The sequence below is a fragment of the Patagioenas fasciata genome, chromosome 2 (assembly GCF_037038585.1).
Source record: "Patagioenas fasciata isolate bPatFas1 chromosome 2, bPatFas1.hap1, whole genome shotgun sequence".
Classification (NCBI taxonomy): Eukaryota; Metazoa; Chordata; class Aves; order Columbiformes; family Columbidae; genus Patagioenas; species Patagioenas fasciata.
In genome coordinates, this window is record NC_092521.1 from 59,736,296 (window position 1) to 59,757,631 (window position 21,336).

Below are 21,336 nucleotides of genomic sequence, written 5' to 3' on the forward strand. Positions count from 1 at the left end.
TGTCACTCCAGTCTTCAAAAAGGGCAAGAAGGAGGACACGGGTAACTATAGACGGGTCAGCCTCACCTCCATCCCTGGGAAAGTGATGGAACAACTTATCCTTGCTGCCATCTCAAGGCATATCAAGGATAAGAGGGTCATTAGGGGCAGACAACATGGCTTTACCAAGGGGAAGTCGTGCTTGACCAACCTTATCAACTTTTATGAGGACATAACAAGGTGGATAGATGATGGCAGAGAGGTGGATGTGGTCTGCCTTGACTTCAGTAAAGCCTTTGACACAGGCTCCCACAGTATCTTCACAGCTAAAGTGAGGAAGTGTGGTCTGGACAATCAGGTAGTGAGGTGGACTGCGAACTGGCTGAAGGGAAGAAGCCAGAGAGTCATGGTCAGTGGGGTGGAGTCTAGCTGGAAGCCTGTATCTAGTGGAGTGCCTCACGGGTCAGTACTGGGGCCTGTATTATTCAATATATTCATTCATGATTTGGATGAGTGAATAGAGCGTACTATCAGCAAGTTTGCTGATGACACTAAGCTGGGAGGAGTGGTTGACATGCCAGAAGGCTGTGCTGCCACCCAGCGAGACCTGGACAGGCTGGAGAGTTGGGCAGGGAAAAATTTGATGAAATATAACAAGGTAAAGTGTAGAGTCTTGCAGGTGGGCAGGAACAACCCCAGGTTCCAGTATAAGTTGGGGAATGACCTATTAGAGAGCAGCATAGGGGAAAGGGACCTGGGGGTCCTGGTGGAGAGCAGGATGACCGTGAGCCAGCACTGTGCCCTTGTGGTCAAGAAGGCCAATGGCATCCTGGGGTGTATTAGAAGGGGGGTGGTTAGTAGGTCGAGAGATTCTCCTCCCCCTCTACTCTGCCCTGGTGAGACCACACCTGGAATATTGTGTCCAGTTCTGGGCCTCTCAGTTCAAGGAGGACAGGGAACTACTGGAGAGAGTCCAGCGCAGAGCCATGAAGATGATTAAGGGAGTGGAGCATCTCCCTTATGAGGAAAGGCTGAGGGAGCTGGGTCTCTTTAGCTTGGAGGAGACTGAGGGGTGACCTCATTAATGTTTATAAATATGTAAAGGGTGACTGTCATGAGGATGGAGCCAGGCTCTTCTCGGTGACAACCAATGGTAGGACAAGGGGTAATGGGTTCAAGCTGGAACACAAGAGGTTCCACTTAAATTTGAGAAGAAAGTTCTTCTCAGTGAGGGTGACAGAACACTGGAACAGGCTGCCCATTGGGGCTGTGGAGTCTCCTACTCTGGAGACATTGAAAACTCACCTGGGCACATTCCTGTGTGACCCCATCTAGGTGTTCCTGCTCCAGCAGGACTAGATGGACTAGATGATCTTTTGAGGTCCCTCTCAATCCCTAACATCTGTGATTCTGTGATTTACTGTAACTATAGCTAAGGTTTCTTTGTCAGAATCTTTATGTCTGGTTTCATACCTTATTAGATTTAGAAACAAAGACTACTGCAGCACAATTATTGTGCCAGAAGCAAGTATTTCCTATAGAAAGTTTGGTCACTATCAGAACAAACAAATAAAGGTAACTAGATAGGAAAATAGTTATTTTAAATATTATATTAAAAAGTAATATAAATACAAAAATATTACCAAAAATTCTAGTTGTTTCCATAACTCAATACAGTTCAGTTTTGCAAGCTTGCAAATTATTTGTGTCATAATAGATGCAGATTTTATTTAAGCAAAGATTTGCTTAATTTCAGCAGAGTTTTGTATAGATAACATAAATCCTCTTTAAACTGCGTTATTTACTGTTTCTATTAAAATTCTCCATTTCTCCTATTCTATTATATTAATATTATTAGCAGAAGAAAAATCTGAGATAACTGTGGTTAGGTGATGTAGTAATAAATTCGACGAAACCAGACGCCAGCATAAGCTCTTTGATCGAACGGGCGGGCCGGGCGAGAGTAAGGAGTCTAATTCAATGTGAATTTACCATCCGTACTCTTTAACGAACTCTTAAACAACACTGAATATCAATGTCCCCGAGACCACGTTTTTCCAAGCCTTATATACTCTATACCAAAAGGCCATGCGGCAAGCGCAGGCTACAATTGGTTACACTTACAGTCACTCATCCCCCCCCACTATGGTGATTGGCTGCAGGGCACTGTTCACAGACTGTTCATGCGCAGCGGCAACGCCCCTCCTGCAGCCTGGGTCGAGGGCAGAGCAGCTTCTGTTTGCTTTCCTTTTGTCTCTGGTGTCTCGGGGAAATCCTTCCGTGTAGCACAGCCGCATCAAGCCCTGGCTTGTTCACAGCACACAGCCAGAGACTCTCCACAGTTAGGTGCTTACAAAGGAAAAAAAAGAGATACTAGAATAACTTCTAAATTTAGTGGTAGTCTACCTGAAGGAGCACACAGAGAAAGCCCGACTGTAACCTTGTCCCGCCTAATGTATTTTGTTGACTTTTACCAACCCCAATTTATTTGTGATTTTAGTGATGTTAGTATGACAATTGACACGTAGATATATTACGAGAATTATAAAATATGCAAATGCATAAATATTGAGTAGTAAAGACAAGATTTGCACAGGTGGTTAACATTTTGTGTTAGACATTGCCTTTGTCCCCACACAGCTCCCCAGGGACAATCACAATAGGAAATGAAGTAAAAGCAAATACCAAAGCAGGTGTTGTCATTCATCATGAAAATCAGATATCAAGATTATAATCTGCTGAAAGTGGTGGTTTTTCCAGTTTCTCTATCCTTCTTCTTGCTAATTAAATCTCATAAACCCATTTCCACATCTTGCTCAGAATTTCCTCAAACTTTGGAAGATAATAATTGTTTAAATGATATAAAGTCAGTGTGCTCTGAAAGTGGTATCCAATCTTAAATATCCCATCCTTAATGCAGAAATAGTATAACTTGGCGCTGTGGGCCACAAACCACCTGTACACATGTAAGACAAATATGTGATTTTGAAACTGGAAAAAATAATAACTAAAGACTAACAGGTCAAATTACAATCACATTTAGATATATAAAACAGAATTCATGGATTATTAGCTAGATGTTGGTACACATAAAAAAGACCAGTTTAAAACCAAAATAATGTCGTTGATGTTAAATAACCTGATGTCATGTGCCTCCTCTTAGGATGTAACATTTGCTAAAGCCAAAGTGAAATACTGTGTGCAGTTCTGGGTGCCACAGTATAAAAAAAGATATTAAGCTACTGGAGAGTGTCCAGAAGAGGGCTATGAAGTTGGTGAAGGGTTTGGAGAGGAAGCCATATGAGGCGCAGCTAAAGTCACTTGGTTTGTTCAGCCTGGAGACTAAGTGGAGACCTCATCATAGCTACAGCTACAACTGTACAAGGGGAGGAGGAGGGGCAGGCGCTGAACTCTTCTCTTTAGAGACAGTTGACAGAACCTGAGGGAATGGCAGGAAGATGTGCCAGGGAAGGTTTAGGTTGGACATTAGGAAAAGGTTCTTCAAACAGAGGGTGGTGGAGCACTGGGACAGGCTCCTCAGAGAGGTGTCATGGCCCCAAGCCTGACAGTGTTCAAGAAGAGACTGGACAACGCCCTCAGGCACATGGTATGAACTGTGGGGTTGTCATATGCAGGGATAGGAGTTCTCAGTCTCTGTTTGTAGATCAGTAGGACTCATCAGGCACTAAAAGATTTGAGGCTAATCACTGTGACAAGCTGATGGTAGCTACCACTCATATTAAATATAAATCTATCAGTAATCTAAGTGTGCTTGAGTTACTGTCCTGGTTTTGGCTGAGATAGAGTTATGTTTTTTTTCCTAGTAACTGGTACAGTGCTGTGTTTTTGATTTAGAGTGAGAATAGTATTGATAATATACTGATATTTTAGTTGTTGCTAAGAGCTTTTCAGCTTTTTTAGCTTTTCAGCTTCTCACACCGTACCAGGTGCACAGGAACCTGGGAGGGAGCACAGACAGGACAGCTGACCCAAACTGGCCAAAGGGATGTTCGATACCATATGATAGCATGCTCAGTATATATTTTGGTGGAAGAAAAAGGAAGGGAGGGATGTTTGGGGTTAAGATGATTGTTTTCCCAGGTAAGTGTTACACATGCTGGAGCCCTGCTGCCCTGGAGATGGCTGAATACCTGCCTGCTGTGGGACATAGTGAATGAATCCCTTGTTTTGCTTTGCTTGGGTGTGTGGCTTTTGCTTTACTTATTAAACTGTATTTACCTCAACCCACAAGTTTTCTCACTTTTGCTCTATTGATTCTCTCCCCCATTCCACCAGGGTGAGGAGTAAGAAAGTGGTTGTATGGGGCTTAATTGCCAGCTGGTGTTAAACCATGACAGTTACTAAATTAGTTTATTGATGGTTTCTGTTTCTAATTCTGATATTTGAATTTGCCCACATATTTTTTCTCATTCCAAATCCATTTTTTTACAGCATGTTTTTGATTTATAACAGCACAGTTTTTAGTGATTATTAAAGCTGAGTCTTCATAGCTAAATTATGAGGGCTGGAGAACAGAACTCCTTTTGTGTTAGAAAGTGATCTCTCTCAATTGCAGCACTCATTTCCTTTAGGCAAGGAATGGAGTTGAGATTTAACAGAACAAGAACTGGAAAAGTCTCACTAAAGAATACTTTCCAAGTGGATGCTTGCACTATAAGACAAAACTATTTTTTTAGAATACAAATAAGGGTGCTGCTCTAAGTGTGAAGGGATCCTTACTTATACTTAAATTTGGTTGGTTTGCTTTTGTTCCCCCTCCTTTCCATATGCTATTCCCACCTTAACTATCCCAAATATTAGAACGAAGGAATAAGTTACTAACACTTGAGATTTTTGAAAATGGTTCTTGTAGCTATCATTATCTATCTGAATTGCATTAATGAGCAAAGTTTCCACAGAAACAATTTTTATTCTGTTTCTCTCTTGCTTTCCTGTCTTCTTCTTCTTGTTCATAAGAAATACTAGCCATCAACTTGGGTCAAGTTAAACAGTCCAGAATGTATTTCTTCTGTTTATCTGTGATAGGATCTTGGATATTGAAAAGGTCCATCCTTTCATTTCTGCTTGGTATTCCTGTGCTTAAGTATGATGGAAAGCCACTAAGAATAGAAAGAAACAACTGGATTAAGCATAATATATTAGTAAGAGGATACTCCGAAACTGTACAAGATTGTGTTGACCAGTTTGCTATTTAAAAAGTTGAAGAAGTTAAAATGTAAACTAAAGTGTTAAATGAGAGAATAAGTATTTTTAATGTATACCCACAAGTCTGCAGTACTCCTTTAGAAATTACAAAGACAAGAGTCCTAAGTCCAGTTTAAACTGGATTTAGGATTCCTATTGATATGCTCCCATTGAACATCAGCATTCAAAATAAAATTCAGTCAACTGAATACTAATCTCAGTATTGGGAAATGGATGTACTTCTCAGGTTGATCCACAGCAGCCACCTTCATATTTGTTACAGGACTCTCAAGTCCAGTTAGGATGACTTATTTTACGAAGGGCTTCTTATTCCTCAGGGATTATGTGAAAGAGTTTTTGTAAAAAAGGCGTATTTCGAGAACTGTGAGTTATTTCAGATGCAAGACATTCACAACAATCTTGACCCTTAGTTGTGTCATGCTGTCTGCATGGGTATTCACCTGTTCAGACTATGGCTGAAAGGTAAACTTCGAAGTGTTTGTAATAGAAATGGCTGTGAGACTACATGGAAAGAGCCAGATAAAGTGTGCTTGGTAGTTTTGAGAGGGTATTTTTATGCTATAATAAAGATTCATGTGTTTAGATTAATACCAGCTCTGTTTTACAACCACTTCTAGTGCATGGTATGGTGTAGTACTTTGCAGCTTATTTGTAGCATACAAGTACACCCACAAATATTGTTTCTGCTGTCGTAACTGAAAAGTGATTTACTCCACAACTTTAACTCAAGACATTTGCCTGACATTCTGCCCAGACCAATGCATTTTTGTTTGTTTGTTTCTAGTGCTCTCCAGTAATACTGTTGGAAGTAGTTTGCATATCTCTTTGTGTTACTGTCTTATGCTGTATGTCATGGGTAATTAACAATGTTTGTTTTGAAGCTGTGATTAATTTTTACAACAATAACAGGTAAGTTAACAAACGATAGAGTAAAGGCTTGCAAGAAAAGATTCCTGTGTTTCTCATTAGACTGCTGAGAAATTACTTATTAACTAAAATTGTTTATTGAATTATCCAAAAGAAGTACATTTTTGGTCATGCTTCAGTGGTGCCTTGAGTAAAGAAAACTGCAGAAAGATAAAAGTATTCTATTGCTGTAGTTATTATTTATGTATGAGAAAAAAAAAAAAAAAACCAAACAAAAAACATCGATCCTATCAAAACCAAAAAAAACAGACTCATTTTTGGCTTTCTAAACATAAATGTTATCTGGGTTCTAAGTTTTATTTAGTCCTGGATAAGGACAACTGCCCTAATCAAAGTCATTACAGGAGTGTGGAGCAAGTTCTTAAATACATTCATGCTTTTTATGATGTCTAACTAATGTTGACCTGTAAGGAGTGCTAAGACACTACCTGTCTTATGTCTGTATGCAGCTGATGTTCATCTTCATTTTGGACTACACGAAAAAATCAGAAACACATCTTCACTTGGGTGTTATTTATAATCTGCTGATTTAAAGACCTAATTATGATAGTTTATTTTCTGAAATAGTTATAGATTAAGTCTTCAACTATGAAGAAACCTAACTGAAAACATTATTTTTATAAATAACATAGAACCTTCAATCTTGCCAAATTTTGTCACTTAAAATGCTGAAGACACAAGATGTTTTCATGATTGAGAATGGAAACTCTACAGCCAAACATGGTTGTTTGTAAAAGTGAATAAACCATAACTTTTTAACTCAGTAACAGCATTTACAGTGATTAAAATTTTTGTGTTAGTCACTGTTGCTGTTTGAATGTTAAGCACCTGCAGCAATGCTATCCTAATAAAAGAAATAACTACTTTTAGATGGAAAAGGAAAAATATGAGTTTTAATTTTCTGTGAAAAAATGTCAGAGTTTTTTTTTCACAATGGGACAGGTGGTGTTTATAATATGAATTTAGACACCTTCCTCACTTTAGGCATGGTCTGATGAAACACCATTCACATTGCATTGCTGTTAAAATCCCCCATACAGAGCACAGGTATTCTTGTGGAAGATACTATTATTCTTAGGTTATAGGAACAGGAGAAAGAAAAGGCTTTTTCTAAGGCTTCACTCTTTTAGTAGCAGTCACATTCTAAGAATGCAAGGTAGCGTCTCATCCTGTGATCTTCCCAACGTGATGTTGGACGATACACATATTTGCTGTACACTTCGTTGCAGTATCTGTAAACTTTTTTTGAAAAAGATACATTTATTTTGTAATTGATATCTGAGGAAAATCTGAGCATACGAATGATTCATGAAGAAATGTGAGGCTTTGTAATTTTTATAATAGTCTGGAACATGTCACATTCTTCTTCAGAAATATACATAGAGGTTACTTGATTTCTTTTATAGGAATGTGTTTTTTAGTAGTGATTCATTCTAAGTTAGATTTTTGTGTTTGATTGAAGGTCATGAAATGAAAAATTCTGCTAAGTCTCTGTCTTCTTTGCACCTACATGTGTATATCTTTCTAATCAGCACATTAGTGAACAAATCTAGAATTCACAGTAGCATCACACCTCTCTGTAGTGAATACAAGGTTTGGCAAGGTGGCCTCTCTGTACACTCTGGTTACAAGGAAGAGCAAAAAGAACCATATCTCTTTGACTCAACTCTTTTTAGTTTTTCATATTGAGATATCAAGCTAGAAACAATATTTTTTCCTTCATAAAAAGAAATTGCTTAATATATTCTTAATTTTATTCTATTTAAAGTTCTTGTAAAGTATGTTGCTGCTATTTCAACATTACATTCTTTCAAGAGTAAACTGTAGTCACAAATATAAATTATGAAGTTTTATTAGTATTTTCTGCACCAGATGTACCAGAAAATTTTAATGATATTTTTGTTGAGACTTCATTTGGAAACTGTTATGGTGACTTATTTTTAATGTATGGAAAGGGGAAATGTTTCTGTAGTCATTCATTAGAAAATAATATGAATACCATAAAAGGCAAACAATTCCTGCATTTTTACTTGTATTTTTCCTATTAAAATTGCTGTAGTGTTATCCTCTTGCAAATGCCATAACTTCCTTTAAAAATAAGCATCAACTGGTCAGGAGATCCCTGGAATAAAATCAGTAGTTGAAATAGCTCAGCCTTCTTCTCGTGATTAAAAAAACCACAAACGAACACTTTTGTAAAATTGTGTGGATTAATATGAAATGCTAATAAGATTAAAAACTAGTTTCATCAACACATACAATCTAGCATATTTATGTGTTTTTTGAGAATACTTGAGGAAACCTAGTTTCAAAGGTTACAATTTCAGTGCTTCATATCCTCCCTATTTTCCAATTTAGTTAACAGGGATGTTCTGATTTATTGTTATTTGTGCTTGAAGTGCTTTATTGTTTTTGGCTTGAACAGTAATGCGACATGATTTCTTATATCTGCTGAGGAAATTGCATCAGTATAGTAAATATTGTTAACTTGTGGGTTTTGAAAAACTACTTGCTCTAACTTCTTCCTCTGAGCCAAATTCAAATGATCCTTTTTGGCTCGGTAATAATGAACAGATTGGGTCTTTTCCTTTGTGATCTCAAAGGGATAGGTCTTGACATTAAAAAATTTGAAATTTGGCTTTCATGTTGTTAATACTTCTCTGTGAATCTTGGAAAAGCAGGTCATGCATGCTGCCAGAGTTCAAATGTACTCAAAGTGAAGGGAATCTATCCCACACTATTCAGGGCTGCAAAGTCCAGTTGACAGCTAACACCATGTATCGTTCTTGATTATTGATGCTGCCTACAGTCCTTATCATATTTTCTCCGTACAACTTTCTTACAAAAATCATTTTCCTGATGAATACATGAATGTTCTTAATATAAACTTAGTAAGAATTCTTTACGTACCTGAAGATCTCTAGGAAGACAATTTAGTTCCTTATCTGAACATCATGTGTTAACAAGCTTGCATGTTGGCAACATCTGTTGTGTAATTATTAGTGCTATACCTAACATCAAGGTCAAATGAGACTGAAAAGAAAGATTAAATTCATGAGTAAAAATATAAAAATGCCTAACTATTCCACTTATTTATTTCAATAAACATTTAAAGTAGATTATCATATCTATCACTATAGGCTTGTCAGGTTCCTTGCTACCTTTCCCAGTAGAACCTCGTAGTACTTTTCCTAGTAGTTCCTTAGCATCATGAAGGAGTGGAACAGAATAGCACCAAATAGAGTTTTGGTTATAGCTTTACTGTTGGTCTGTTATGCATAATTCTGTTTTGTGCCTTTTTACCAGAAAACTATGGTTTGCCTTCCCAAAAAGTAGTTAATAGTAGTCATCCTTTTTTTTAAAAAATGGATGTCCAGGAGAAAAGCACTAAAAAAGAGGCTTTGGGGATTTTTAATATACCCATGACAAAAAATTCAACATACACTTAGCAGTGCTTCCAACAGTAATACTTCCTTCACATGGTGTACTGACACTTAAAAAAAAAAAAAATAAATAATGTTAACTTCTCTGTTCTTCACTTGTGGAGATATTTTTCAGTTGTGATCAAATTTACTTATCTTCCTATCAGATAAGATGAATGTACACCAGTTTCTCTAGAAACTAAGAATTTGTTTGAGTATGGGCAAGGGAACAGGCTTCTTGGATGCATTGAGAGACTGCAATGAGCAAACAATGGTAGAAAGTGAGTTATATATCTCATGATGAGTTGAAATGTGATTAGTTACAAAGGAATACCATACCATGTAACTTATGATGTGTGCATAACTTGATTTTTAAAATGCGAATTGATTTCCTCCAGTAGGGATAATGAAATGTAGCCAGAGAGTATTCTAGTGGGAGATGAGATAAATATAGTTTTTCAAGAAACCATGGAAGATGCATAAAGTAACTGTTGTCTTATTCTTTTATTGTTTGGATTTGAGGTTTGTTGGGATTTTTTGTTGCTTTTAATTTAATATAAACTTGGGATTTGTTTTTGTTTGTTTTTTAATTTACTTTGGAATTGTTTTGTGTGGCTTGGTTTTTTGTTTGAGGTTGGTTTGTTTTTTTGGTTTGTTTTTTTTTTTTTTTTTTTTTTTTTTTTTGTGGGGTTTGTTTGTTTTCTTTTATAGAAATGTCTAGAGTTTTTTGAGCTTTTTTACTGCACGTCTTTTGTCTCCTGGCACTGGAATAAGTTTTGAGAGTCATGGAATACCCATGTAATTGAGGGGAGTGTAAGCTTCTGCTTGTTCATTTCCTTAAAATAAATTAAAAAAAATATATATATCCTGGTATCAAACAATGCCCTTATTTAAGTGAATAGTCCTGTAGCCATAGTTACTATTCACGATGACAAGACTACCTGCTATACTGCTGATGAAGGTTGATGCGATGCTAGTGGGAAGTAGAGATATATTCCTTAAAGCTATGAGTAAGGAAATCTGGCTTTTCAATCTGAGATCATGACATTGTAATTGTCAGTATTCTGTACATTATGAGGTTTTTTTAATTAGAATTCTTTAGCTTTTCAGAGCTATGGTAAATCATTCCAGCTGTATCTAGCTATATCAGTTTTATGTCTCAAGGACCTACCAGGTCGGTGGCTTGGGATATCAGTCTTTGAACAGGAGTGTCATGCTTTGTCACATGTCACTTACAAAAAGTGTTTGACCTCATATTAGTTAAAGAAATATTTCTTACCTACTATTTTAATATGATAACTTTAAACTTTATTGCAAAAATTCAGAAATGTTATTTTTAAAATCCATATTTTTTTACCTTTCTTCACCATGTTCTTTTCATATCTCTGAAAATCTAAAATGCTACCACTATTCATAATAACATCCAACACCATCTGGCTAATTACTGTGTCAATTCTGAAAATGCATGCATTAGCTAGATGATATACAGCCATGCGGAGGGAAAAACTAGTCTTATTATGGGATATTTGGAAGTCTGGAGGTATACTAAGAGCAAGCAGCAGCATAAGAATCCACACAACCTGGAAAAGATGAGTGCCTGTACATAACTACTGTGATTAGAATAATTAATTTAAGCTTATACATAACATTACGGGGACTGAGATCGCAGTCTTCAGTTTAGAAAGGGAAGTAGAAATAAAAACTGAATAAAGCAATACTTAGTGAAGAACAGCGTGGCAGAAAAGTTTTATTTTGGATAAATGTCTTGTGCTTTAAAAAAAATATGGTTTTAGTTTTTATAAAGCCTGACCAATGAGAAACTTTTTCAAGTTACTGTGGAGTGGCCTTAATGCTGTAAATAACCCTGTTGGCCAAGTCCCAGAGAAGTGCAGATGAGAAAAGGATGCAGGAAATTCTGTTGTTTATACATGTGTCTGTAGCATTGAGAAGCAAGAGGAGCTCAGCAAACCCAGAGGGTAAGGGGTCTTAAGCTTGTGGGTTTACTGTTTAACTTTTATATTTCTCTTCAGGGACAAAGTATAGGTTACTATCATGCTGATAGTAAGGAGGAAAACAATCTGAAATACCTACCAAAAGTACTGAGGATCAGAAAACACATAGTATTTGAAGTATGTGGCTAAGTTAGATCCAGCTAAATTTTTCTCTTCTGTCCTTTTTGCTGCTATCAGGTAGTATTAATTCTAACACCCCGTTAAACATAGCTTGTTTTTCAGATGTAGTAGGAACCTTACTTACCATAACCAGGTAAGTTTTCAAAATTTTCAAAGGGGCAGTGTGTTAAATAGTTATTCATTATTTTTTATTTAGAAATTAATATGAATACGGAAAGTTCAAGGATTATACTTTTTCAATACTGAAAACCTTTTAAAATCACTATAATGTGAAATGCATCTGCAATTGGATAAATTGATAAAGCTTTGGTAACTTAATCAGAGTCAGTGTTATGAGCATAAGTGTCATGAGAACAGTTATGAGTTGGTAGCAGTTCATCTTGCTTTTTTCTATTAGCAAACAGTTTTTTTAGTGTTTCTAGTTTCATAAACTCCACCAATGGGTTGTAAATTCTTAACTTCCTTCAGAAAATATCTGATGCTAGGATAAGAAAAAAGTGTGTTCTTATCTATATGATACTACTCTAATGCAATGGAATATAATTAATTCATACTATGATTTCTCGACACTGGACAAAGATATTTAGTTTGTCATTATTTGAAAGGCAAATATCCCAGATGGTATGAGACTGTATGGATGATCCTTTGCTAATGAGAATCAATAGTCAAATTTCAAAAGTAATGTTGATGAGTTTAATAAGTATATATAACAAACAATACTAACAGGCTTCCTACTGACTATCCAGATAGCTGCTTTTTCTCTTAGTTCTCACTGATTCTTATGACCATTCTGTGAAGCAGAGTCTGCTATAAATAATCCAATTGCTAAAAGCCTAGATTTTGTTTTAGATAACCTATGTTAGTAAATTTAGGGTGTTTTTGAGTTTCTGAATGCAATTGTTTGCATAATATAATGAAGTTATAAGGATTTCCTTGATATATTAGGTATCACTAATAAAACTAGTCATATCACTTTGTCATGAAACCTCTCAGAGAAGGGGAGGTTAGTGAAAAATGTAGATGATGTCTGTCATTTTTATGTATTTGCATGTAACCAGTTTTGAATTGAGGCCACTCCTTCACCTTAAAGTATTGATGTTAAAATCAGGTAGACTTGAGAAATAAATTGTTAGAAAATGAATGCTCTAAAGCAGTTGGTAAGGAACAGACTGAAAACATTGTCATTGACTTCAACACCAAGAGGAGTAGACCTTAGAATAATTTGAAGTGTACAAATTTGGCAAGAACATATGGTCATTTAAAGCAATATTGTCAAGAAAAGCTACCACTGCAAATTTTAATTTAGCTAGCTGTATTTTTGTAGCCTATCAAATATTCTTACAATTAAGTGTATATTATTTGTATTTAAATACTGCTTTCTACTTTTTTTTTGCCTTTATGCTATATCAAATACTTATACCATTTGCTAATAAATGAAGAACTCACTACAATAGTACAACTGAATAAAGTACAAACAGAATTCTAAGGGAAAAAAAATTCTAATATTGACATTCAAAGTACATTAGTTGAATCTGTTCTCTGCAGTGTGTAGCGCAGCTTTTCATTACTGGGTTTGTTTTCGTCCACTTTGACAAATGCAAACAACCCACTGAACATTCCAGCATCAATGAATAGAATACAGGACACTGGTGGATACAAGCTTTCCAGGTTACTTAGTAGACATGTCCTGCTGTACATCACTAACAGTTTCATCAAGGTATTTAGAAAAAAAAAAAAAAAAGGGAGAAAAAAGAGAGAAAAAAATTTGCACAAGCATGAATGTTTCTGTCCCAACAGAATTGTGAAACATGGAATTTTGCTCCCTGAGGAGGTAGGTGGCAGTCCCTTCTATGCCAGTAAATCATTTATATACGTGTGAAGTGTTGTTACTAATGTTATAATTATTTTAACTGAGAAGACTGTGGGACTGATAATGGTGCATTTTGAGCTCTATAAATGTGATTCTTCTTGTAAGTAGTTGCCAGTGGATCTAAAGGCAACTACATTTCTATGATGGAAGTATCCCAAGCAAAATATATTTGGAAACAGTAGTTTTACGGGAAGTCCTATGGAAAACAGAGATGTGTAATTTATTTGCATTTATATTAAACTATATTTTAGCAAAATGGAGAAAAGAAAAGAATGAATAACAACAAAGTTTTGAGTAATATCAAAATCCTCAATTTAAGTTTGTGTGTTTTGGTTTCCTAACATGGATTGATTCATAACTTATATTCCTATAAATTCTCAGTGTCCATGCTCTTTAAGTATTTTTTTTCTTTAGCTTCCTGGTTCTTACTTTTCACTTCTTTCTTGAATTTGAATCTTCCACTCAACTCAGTGAGTTACAATGGTGATTGAAAACAGAACATTAATCTCATGATTTTGTAAGGGCTACTTTAATTCAAAAGATTTTCTTGCATTCTGAAAAAAGATCTTCATTGGAGTTACATTTTTGTCTGGTATGCTTCTATAAAACTACCAAAACAGGCAAATCAGTGTCTAAACAACACTTTAATTGTTATTAATAGTCAATTCAATTTGTAGGGATCCTTATTGGGTTTTTCCAAGTTGTTACACCCAGGGAGGAAGTGTCATGGAAGCTCTTACTGTTTGGTTTTTTTTCTTGGGGGGAAGGGTGTATGGTTGGTTTGTTAGTTGGGTTGGTTTGGGTTTTTGTGATTGGGGGTTTTTTGGTTTGGTTTGGTTTGGTGTTTTGTTTTTTTTTTTTTGGTGGGTGGTGTTTTTTTTCTTTCACCAACATAGATACCCACAAAAATTGAATGTTGCCAACTTCCCTTCTATCTGAAGGACAATATTGAAAACAAAATATGTGGAAGGAGCCAAACTGAGTAACAATTTCTTATACAATTAATTTCTTCTCCTTTGGTGGGACTACTAATTGGCCTGCTGTGGGCACTGAGAGAATTCAGTTGCTTCTCTACGCATTTCAGTGACCTCCAGGATACAACACGTTATTATTTTGTGTGAACACTCTAGTAACTATAGAATCATAGCTTACATGAAAATATGAATTACTTCTTAAGTACATTTCCCTCGAAGAAGACTTACTGGAGTTGGAGTCATCACAGGATGCTATCTTACATCATTAAATCCCACACTTGAAATTAAATCCCAATCCTTGAACTGCTGAAGGACATAAGATGGCATTAAAATACTACATTTGTGAAGCACAATTAAGAATAATTACATATCAATGTCTGAGAAGAAATCCTTTTTAAAAGAATATTCTTCAAAGACTTAATTATAGAAGAAATGCCTTCTAAAACTATTCTGATAAAACTGAGTACATCTCTGCACAACAGGGCTGTTAATTCTGATACAACTATATCAAAGTAGTTGAACGAGCCAAGTGGGTAGGCTCTGACCCAGACAAAACAAAATATTCATGAGCATTCTTACTAATCTGCTTATGTGGGTGAGAAAATCTCTTCTTTCCAGATTGACTCCAAGAGGTGTTTAGAAGAAAAATTGTTTTGTGTCCTTAAAAGCATTAAAGTATTTTGTGTCTTGGTCTGAAGCAATGCATCAGATATGTGATTAATTATCCCTACTCCCAGTGTTATGAAAGTACTTTCAAAATTAGGTCATGTTTTGAATAGAAAAATATCATAAACGTTTTCAACTATAACAAGGCAATTCTTAATCTCTCATATCATAAACATATGATTTTAAGATATTGTCAAGAATTTTTAAAAGTTGAAGAATTTCTCAGAATATAAACAGGGATTAAAAACTGAAGTTTTTCATGGATATATCATTACATCTTCACATATGGAAATTAGAAAAAGAAAAAAAAAATCAGTGTTCTGTTAGTAAGCAAAAAAGCTTATAAATGAAAGCGAAGCTATCCAGTGAAAAGTTGCTTTCCAACTGAGTAACATATAAAGATTTGTTAGAAATGTGGTATAAACTCTGGAAAATAAACTTGTGCTGATTTTTGTTTAAATAATGGAGCTTCTCTATACATTTACGTGACCTCTACTGTTTGGATGGGCATGTTTTAGCATTGTGTCTGACCTAATTATTGTTCAGTAGAGCGCTTTTCTGAATGGTTAAAGAAGTCTTCAGTTGCCTTTTTCAACTTCCCTTTGAAGCTGAAAGAAGCCCCACTGATATGATGTATAGCCCAATCTGAAAAATGTGAGAACAAAAAACAAAAAAAACCCTCGCAGATCTTTCAAGTCTTCAGTGCCATTTGGGAGTAACTGAGCATCTTAAATTTTCACTGTACCCAATCAGAACTTAGAGAGGCTCTCAGAAAGAGATTAATTTGGCTTTTAAATGTAAAGAAATAAAACATCAAATACTAGAGTGCTAATGGTAGTAATGGCTGAGAATGGACCCTAATAAGGACCTGATGTGATACAGTGGGCTTTGGTCTAAATGGTGTACTGTATGTTTATTTAAAGGTTATTTACAAATATTTATGTTTTAGATAAATTAATTAACAAACACCCTGGCTGAAATTGAACAGCTGAATGAAATGTTTTTAGTTTTCTTTTCTTTTTGACTTTAACTTACAACTGGATTTAATGCTTGCAAATTTTAAAATGACTTCTGAAACCTATTATGAATGATATGCTCAAAGGCAGATCTATACTTGTGGATGATGTATGTCTTGGATATTATTCCCGTACATTTCTGGAGCCTTCTCTCTTTCTGGGAAGGTCAGAGCAAATCCATGAAAGATGTTTCTCAGTGTCCTTCCAAAGGGCTGTCAGTCAGTATAAGCAAGACAGCACATGTGTGTACTGGCTGAGCTGTGTCTCCTGTAATAACACACTGACAACTCTGTGTGGAGTCTTTTGAGATTCTCTGTTGTTTAACTGACAACTGGTTCTGTCACAAGTGAGCCAAGGAGTGTAAGAAGCTGCTCAGTCTACATGTCTCCAATAAAAGGGCTGTGGCGTTGTTAACACTGCTGTTCATTTAAGTGTGGGGTACAAAAATGTTTGTCCCATTAAACTTTCCCTGAAACTAACTTACTCTACTTTCTGTGGAAACAGGGGAGTAGGACTCATGCACTTTATTCTTTGCCTCAACTGTGGAACTGCTGAAAAAAATTAAAAATTAGAAACCATTTTAATGTGATTAAGGGGAAATCTCACTATGTCTGAAAAACAAGATGCCTTGGTGTTTTCATAAATTGCACAAAGCATTGATTTGCATCATTAGGCATAAGCATTAAAAAAGATAGTGTTTCGGTATACTGAACTAATGTGAACTATATTCTTCTGAAGCAATTACCTGTTTCAAGTTTGAGAACAGATTACTATTGTTCTAAAAAATCTCTCCGTGCTACTCAGGAGTTGCCTAGTAGACCAGACCTTTAACTGATATGAATTCATTTGTATGAATTAACATTGCCTTAGTTTAAATACACTCTGAAGTTGGTATGAATTGAAGTTATTAATCATAGCCTGTCTTTCCTAATGATCATACAGAGCATCATTCAGACAATACACTTATTTCACAGTAGATTACCAGTCTCCACATAGAATCAATGAGATTAGATTAGAACTCAGGTGAGTTGGCTACTTGCTTAGTCCAGAAGTTTACACTGGGTTTTGTAAACCTGTTTGTAAGTTGCTTACCCTGAAAAGATCTAAAACATTGACAGTTCATACTTATCCTAATTACCTAGAAAACTGATTTTGTCTCTTTTTTCATTGATCATATCGTAATAAAAAGCAATATGTAACCTCAAAGGGAAGCCAGCTGAGCTAGCTAGTTAAATTGGATTAAGCTTGTCTTGGCTTCTGCTCAATACTTAGTTCTGTTTGAGATTTTCTGGGAAAGTTTTTTGTTTCATAAACGGTCCCCTTTCCCCGTGCATGATATGATTATACAATCTTTTTTTTTTTTTTTTTCAACTGTAGTGGCTGAGAAATATGTAACAATTGTACAGACTCAAATGTATAAAAATTATAGTTGATATATTATGAAGGTTTGTAATCAAACTAAACATTCTTGGGGAAACAAAGTTACTGTAAATTATAGTTATTGCAATACTTCAGAGTTTCTTTTGGCCTTATGGGTAGTAGATGACAACATCTCTGTGTATAAATATTTGTGTTACCCATATTTGATCCTGAGGGTTCTAATATAACTTCAAAGATGTGAAGAAACACTAGTTTATCTGTGTAAAAGATCTTTGGAGATATTGCTATGATATGTAATGACTTGTACAGTAGACCTAAATCACAAAGAGTATATAATGCTAGTTTCCATTTTGAAGTATTGAAACTGCTTAGAATTTATTGAAAGTGGCAGCCAAAAAGGGAAAAAAAAAAAAAGATAATTTGTCTAGTCTTTAAATCTGTTGTAATCTATGACTACAACATGTCTTTTTAATGAATGTGTATGTGTACAGTAGGTATATAATTTGCATAATAGTCTATAAAACATATTAATGTGTTTGAAAAGAAATTGAAACAGTGAACAGGATTTTATTTTAGAATAAATATTTAGACAAAGGAAAAAATGGTAAAAGGAAAAGCAGTACATAGAACCACAAAGAAATAGACTAAGTTCTCTTCTGGTGCATCCTTTGGCAAAGAGAATTGTAGGATTTCATTTTGAGCAGGAACCTCTAAGACCACCATTGGCAACAATAGTGTAAGATAACACTGTGAAAGAGTTCCTGTCCTTAGTTAATGCTTTTAATTGTGGGCACCTTATGCCTTATTGTAACTTAAAATAACAAAATCTCTTTTCCTAGCTGTGCTTTTATTCTACAGGGAAAAAAAAAAAACAAAACAAAAAAAAAAACAAAAAAACCCCAACCAAATAAACAAAAACAACAAAACAAAAATAAAGAACTCAGTTCTTAAAAGCTTTTAGCCATGCTGGTTTGACTGCTTCTGTGGTCAAATTCTCCTATTGGCATAGAAGCCATTCACACATTGAGAGAAATATATCATTCTGCATGGTTACAGGCATTACAGTAATAGTAATAGTTTCAATAAAAGCATCAGTCCAAATATAAAATTTTGTGGAACTTCATGGGGAATTAAATGTTTCCTGCAAGTAACTAATTGTTGCTATTACAGATATATCTTTCCTGCATTGATTCCACCTGAGCTTAGAATTGACCTTCAGCCTCGGAAGTATTTGAGAATGCTTGATTATCTTCTTTGCCACTTTCTTCACACACAATGCTCTGCATATTCAAAGTTTCTGTGACAAACTTCATATACATTCTTCTTTTTCCTTGTCCTTTTCCACATTGCTATATCATGACCCAACTTGTAGTGGAAATAAGACCATTAGTTTGCTCCTAATTCAATTAGCTTTGGAAGTGATGAAGAGAGCCAGAAGAAAATTGTGTGGCATCACATCTCTATCAGAAACCAAGTACATCACTGAGAACAATGGATGTACCACAGACTTTTCTCAGAAAGGAAGAGAATTATCTAAAGACGGAAAAAGAGTAATCTTTCACAAGGATTTGTCTTGCAGATCTGAACAAACAATCTGGCTACCTCTCAAATTCAAGAAATAGTGAGTAATGTGAAACAGAATGTAACAGTCTATGTTTTCAGAGTAAGTCTGCTTTGTAGTACTTATTTGGACTTTTCTTAAAATTTTGCTTATACTTAAATAATTAAATCTCTGGTTTTGCACATATCCAGTGTCTGTCTTTCTAGTTGGTGCTTGGTTGAAAATTAGCCAAGCATGAAATTATCCCAAACTTTAAATACTTAAACTCATTTACAGATTCAAGCACTATCTGTTGTGTGAGTAGTAGATGTTATTTTGAGTATCTCTTGCTTTCTGCAGACTGATTTTAAGAATAATTTTTTTTTCTTTTTTTTTTTTTTTTTTTAAATATCAGCATTTCTAATCCTCTATCTCCCAGAAACAAGAAGCAGGGACTTGCAATAGAAAGTTACTCAGTTTAATTTAGTGTTAATATGCAATCAGGTTTCATATCTCAAGATATTTTAAAACTGTATTTGCTTCTAGAACAGTGCTTTTTCACATAATCTGCTAACGTTTTTTAAAATGTCAAGAATCAAGTTAGTTAGAACGAAGTTCTAGACCATGATTTGTTCACATGAAAAACAAAAAGAGCATGGAATCATATAATCGTTTGGGTTGGAAGGGATCTTCAAAGGTCATCTAGTCCAATTCCCCTGCAATGAGCAGGGACATCTCCAACTAGATCAGGTTGCTCAGAGCCCTATCCAGCCTGGCCTTGGATGTCTCCAGTGATGGGACATCTACCAGCTCGCTGGGCAACCTGCTGCAGTATTTTACCACCCTCATTGTAAAAAATTTCTTCCTCATGTCTAGCCTGAATCTCCTCTCTTCTAATCTAATGAATTTATCTAATAAATCAAGACATTCATATATTCTTCCTTTCAGTCACTGTCTTCAATGTACTCATTCTTTACCTCTCCTCCTGTGAATTTAGCTATAAATCGACTGCTAATATGGTAATACACGTTCTGGAGGTACTTGAGAAACACCTTGTCAGTCACAATCTTTTCTATTCTCGTAAAATGCAGTTTTCCCTACAGAACTATTTTCCTGAAGCTACTTTCTGAAATTCTTAGTATTAATAGAGTGGTTAAAAAACTTTGTTTCTGAATTTTTCAATAGAAGGTCAAGCTGAAACGTGGGTCTCTTCTTTAGTCTTCTTTCTCTCTGTCATATTATTCCTTCATCTAGTGGTGATTAATGCAGAATTGGGATCTGACTCCATTTTTGCACAGATTCCACTAACAAGTACTTGCTTAGATTTCATCCTACTCCTATTCTCTCTGGAATTTTTTAACCTCTCCTGACATTAAATTTATTTATTTACTTTCAAGGTAAAGGTGTTTATACCATAAGAGAATAATGAGGAAAATAGTGATATTCAGCTTTCCCAAGGTTTTACATTTGGCCAGACGTATAGGAAATGTAGACAACTTAGCACTTCTGGCTTTATTCCTTCTTCTCAGCTAATGTAAATAATATTTTTAGTTTCTTCTCCCTCACTTTTATATTTTTTTTTTTTCCTTGGTAGAACATCTGAGTTTTAATCCTATCCAAAAATTGAGAAACTTTGAAATTAAGATTTAGACCTGACATTGTCTCTTACACTTCAAAAGTTCAGGCTGAGGGTAGGTTACAGAAGAAAGATGAAGTTGCATGATTTTTATGTTATGGGTCAGGGCATTAGTGAATTGTGGCTGTGATTTCATTTGATCTCAAAGAGACACTTAACAAACAAGACTTTTCAAACTGATACAGTGAGAAAACATGTTTCTTTCAGGCAGTTCACAAATTTCGTAGTTGGACAATAAGCAAAATGAGACCTCACAAACCCACAAACATTTCTCTTTGTGAAGTTAGAAGCATGACTTTATATTTCATGATTTTCACAGCAAAAGTGTTTTTAATTACCGGACATGAGAAGTAAATAAAGCAGTTTTTGGAAAGAAGTTGGACTTGTATTGATATTTTGATATTAAAAAGGAATGGAGCTAGAGAAGTGCAAACAGGGAAAAAAATGATCACATAAATCTTAACAGGAAGGAAATAATTTGCATTGCTTGTCTCTTCAGGACATTTTTGGCTGATTTTTTAGTTGTGACACATGTTAGGAATATGATGTTTGGAAACAACATAAACAA

The 21,336-nt window shown here is 35.3% G+C and overlaps 1 protein-coding gene across 9 annotated transcripts in view; it reads left to right on the plus strand.

The window, feature by feature from the left end:
- Window positions 1-11,429: 11,429 nt before the first annotated feature.
- Window positions 11,430-21,336, plus strand: part of CCDC102B (coiled-coil domain containing 102B) — a 161,437-nt gene continuing 151,530 nt past the window's right edge. For 6 of the 9 annotated variants that reach the window (XM_071804279.1, XM_071804282.1, XM_065831455.2 and 3 more), the window contains exon 1: window positions 11,441-11,530. In XM_071804279.1, the coding sequence (XP_071660380.1) occupies window positions 11,458-11,530 (73 nt within the window). In that variant the 5' untranslated portion in view covers window positions 11,441-11,457. Of the gene's footprint in view, window positions 11,531-21,336 lie in introns of all 9 variants that reach the window. The other 3 variants (XM_071804280.1, XM_065831456.2, XM_071804281.1) reach the window with 2 other exon arrangements.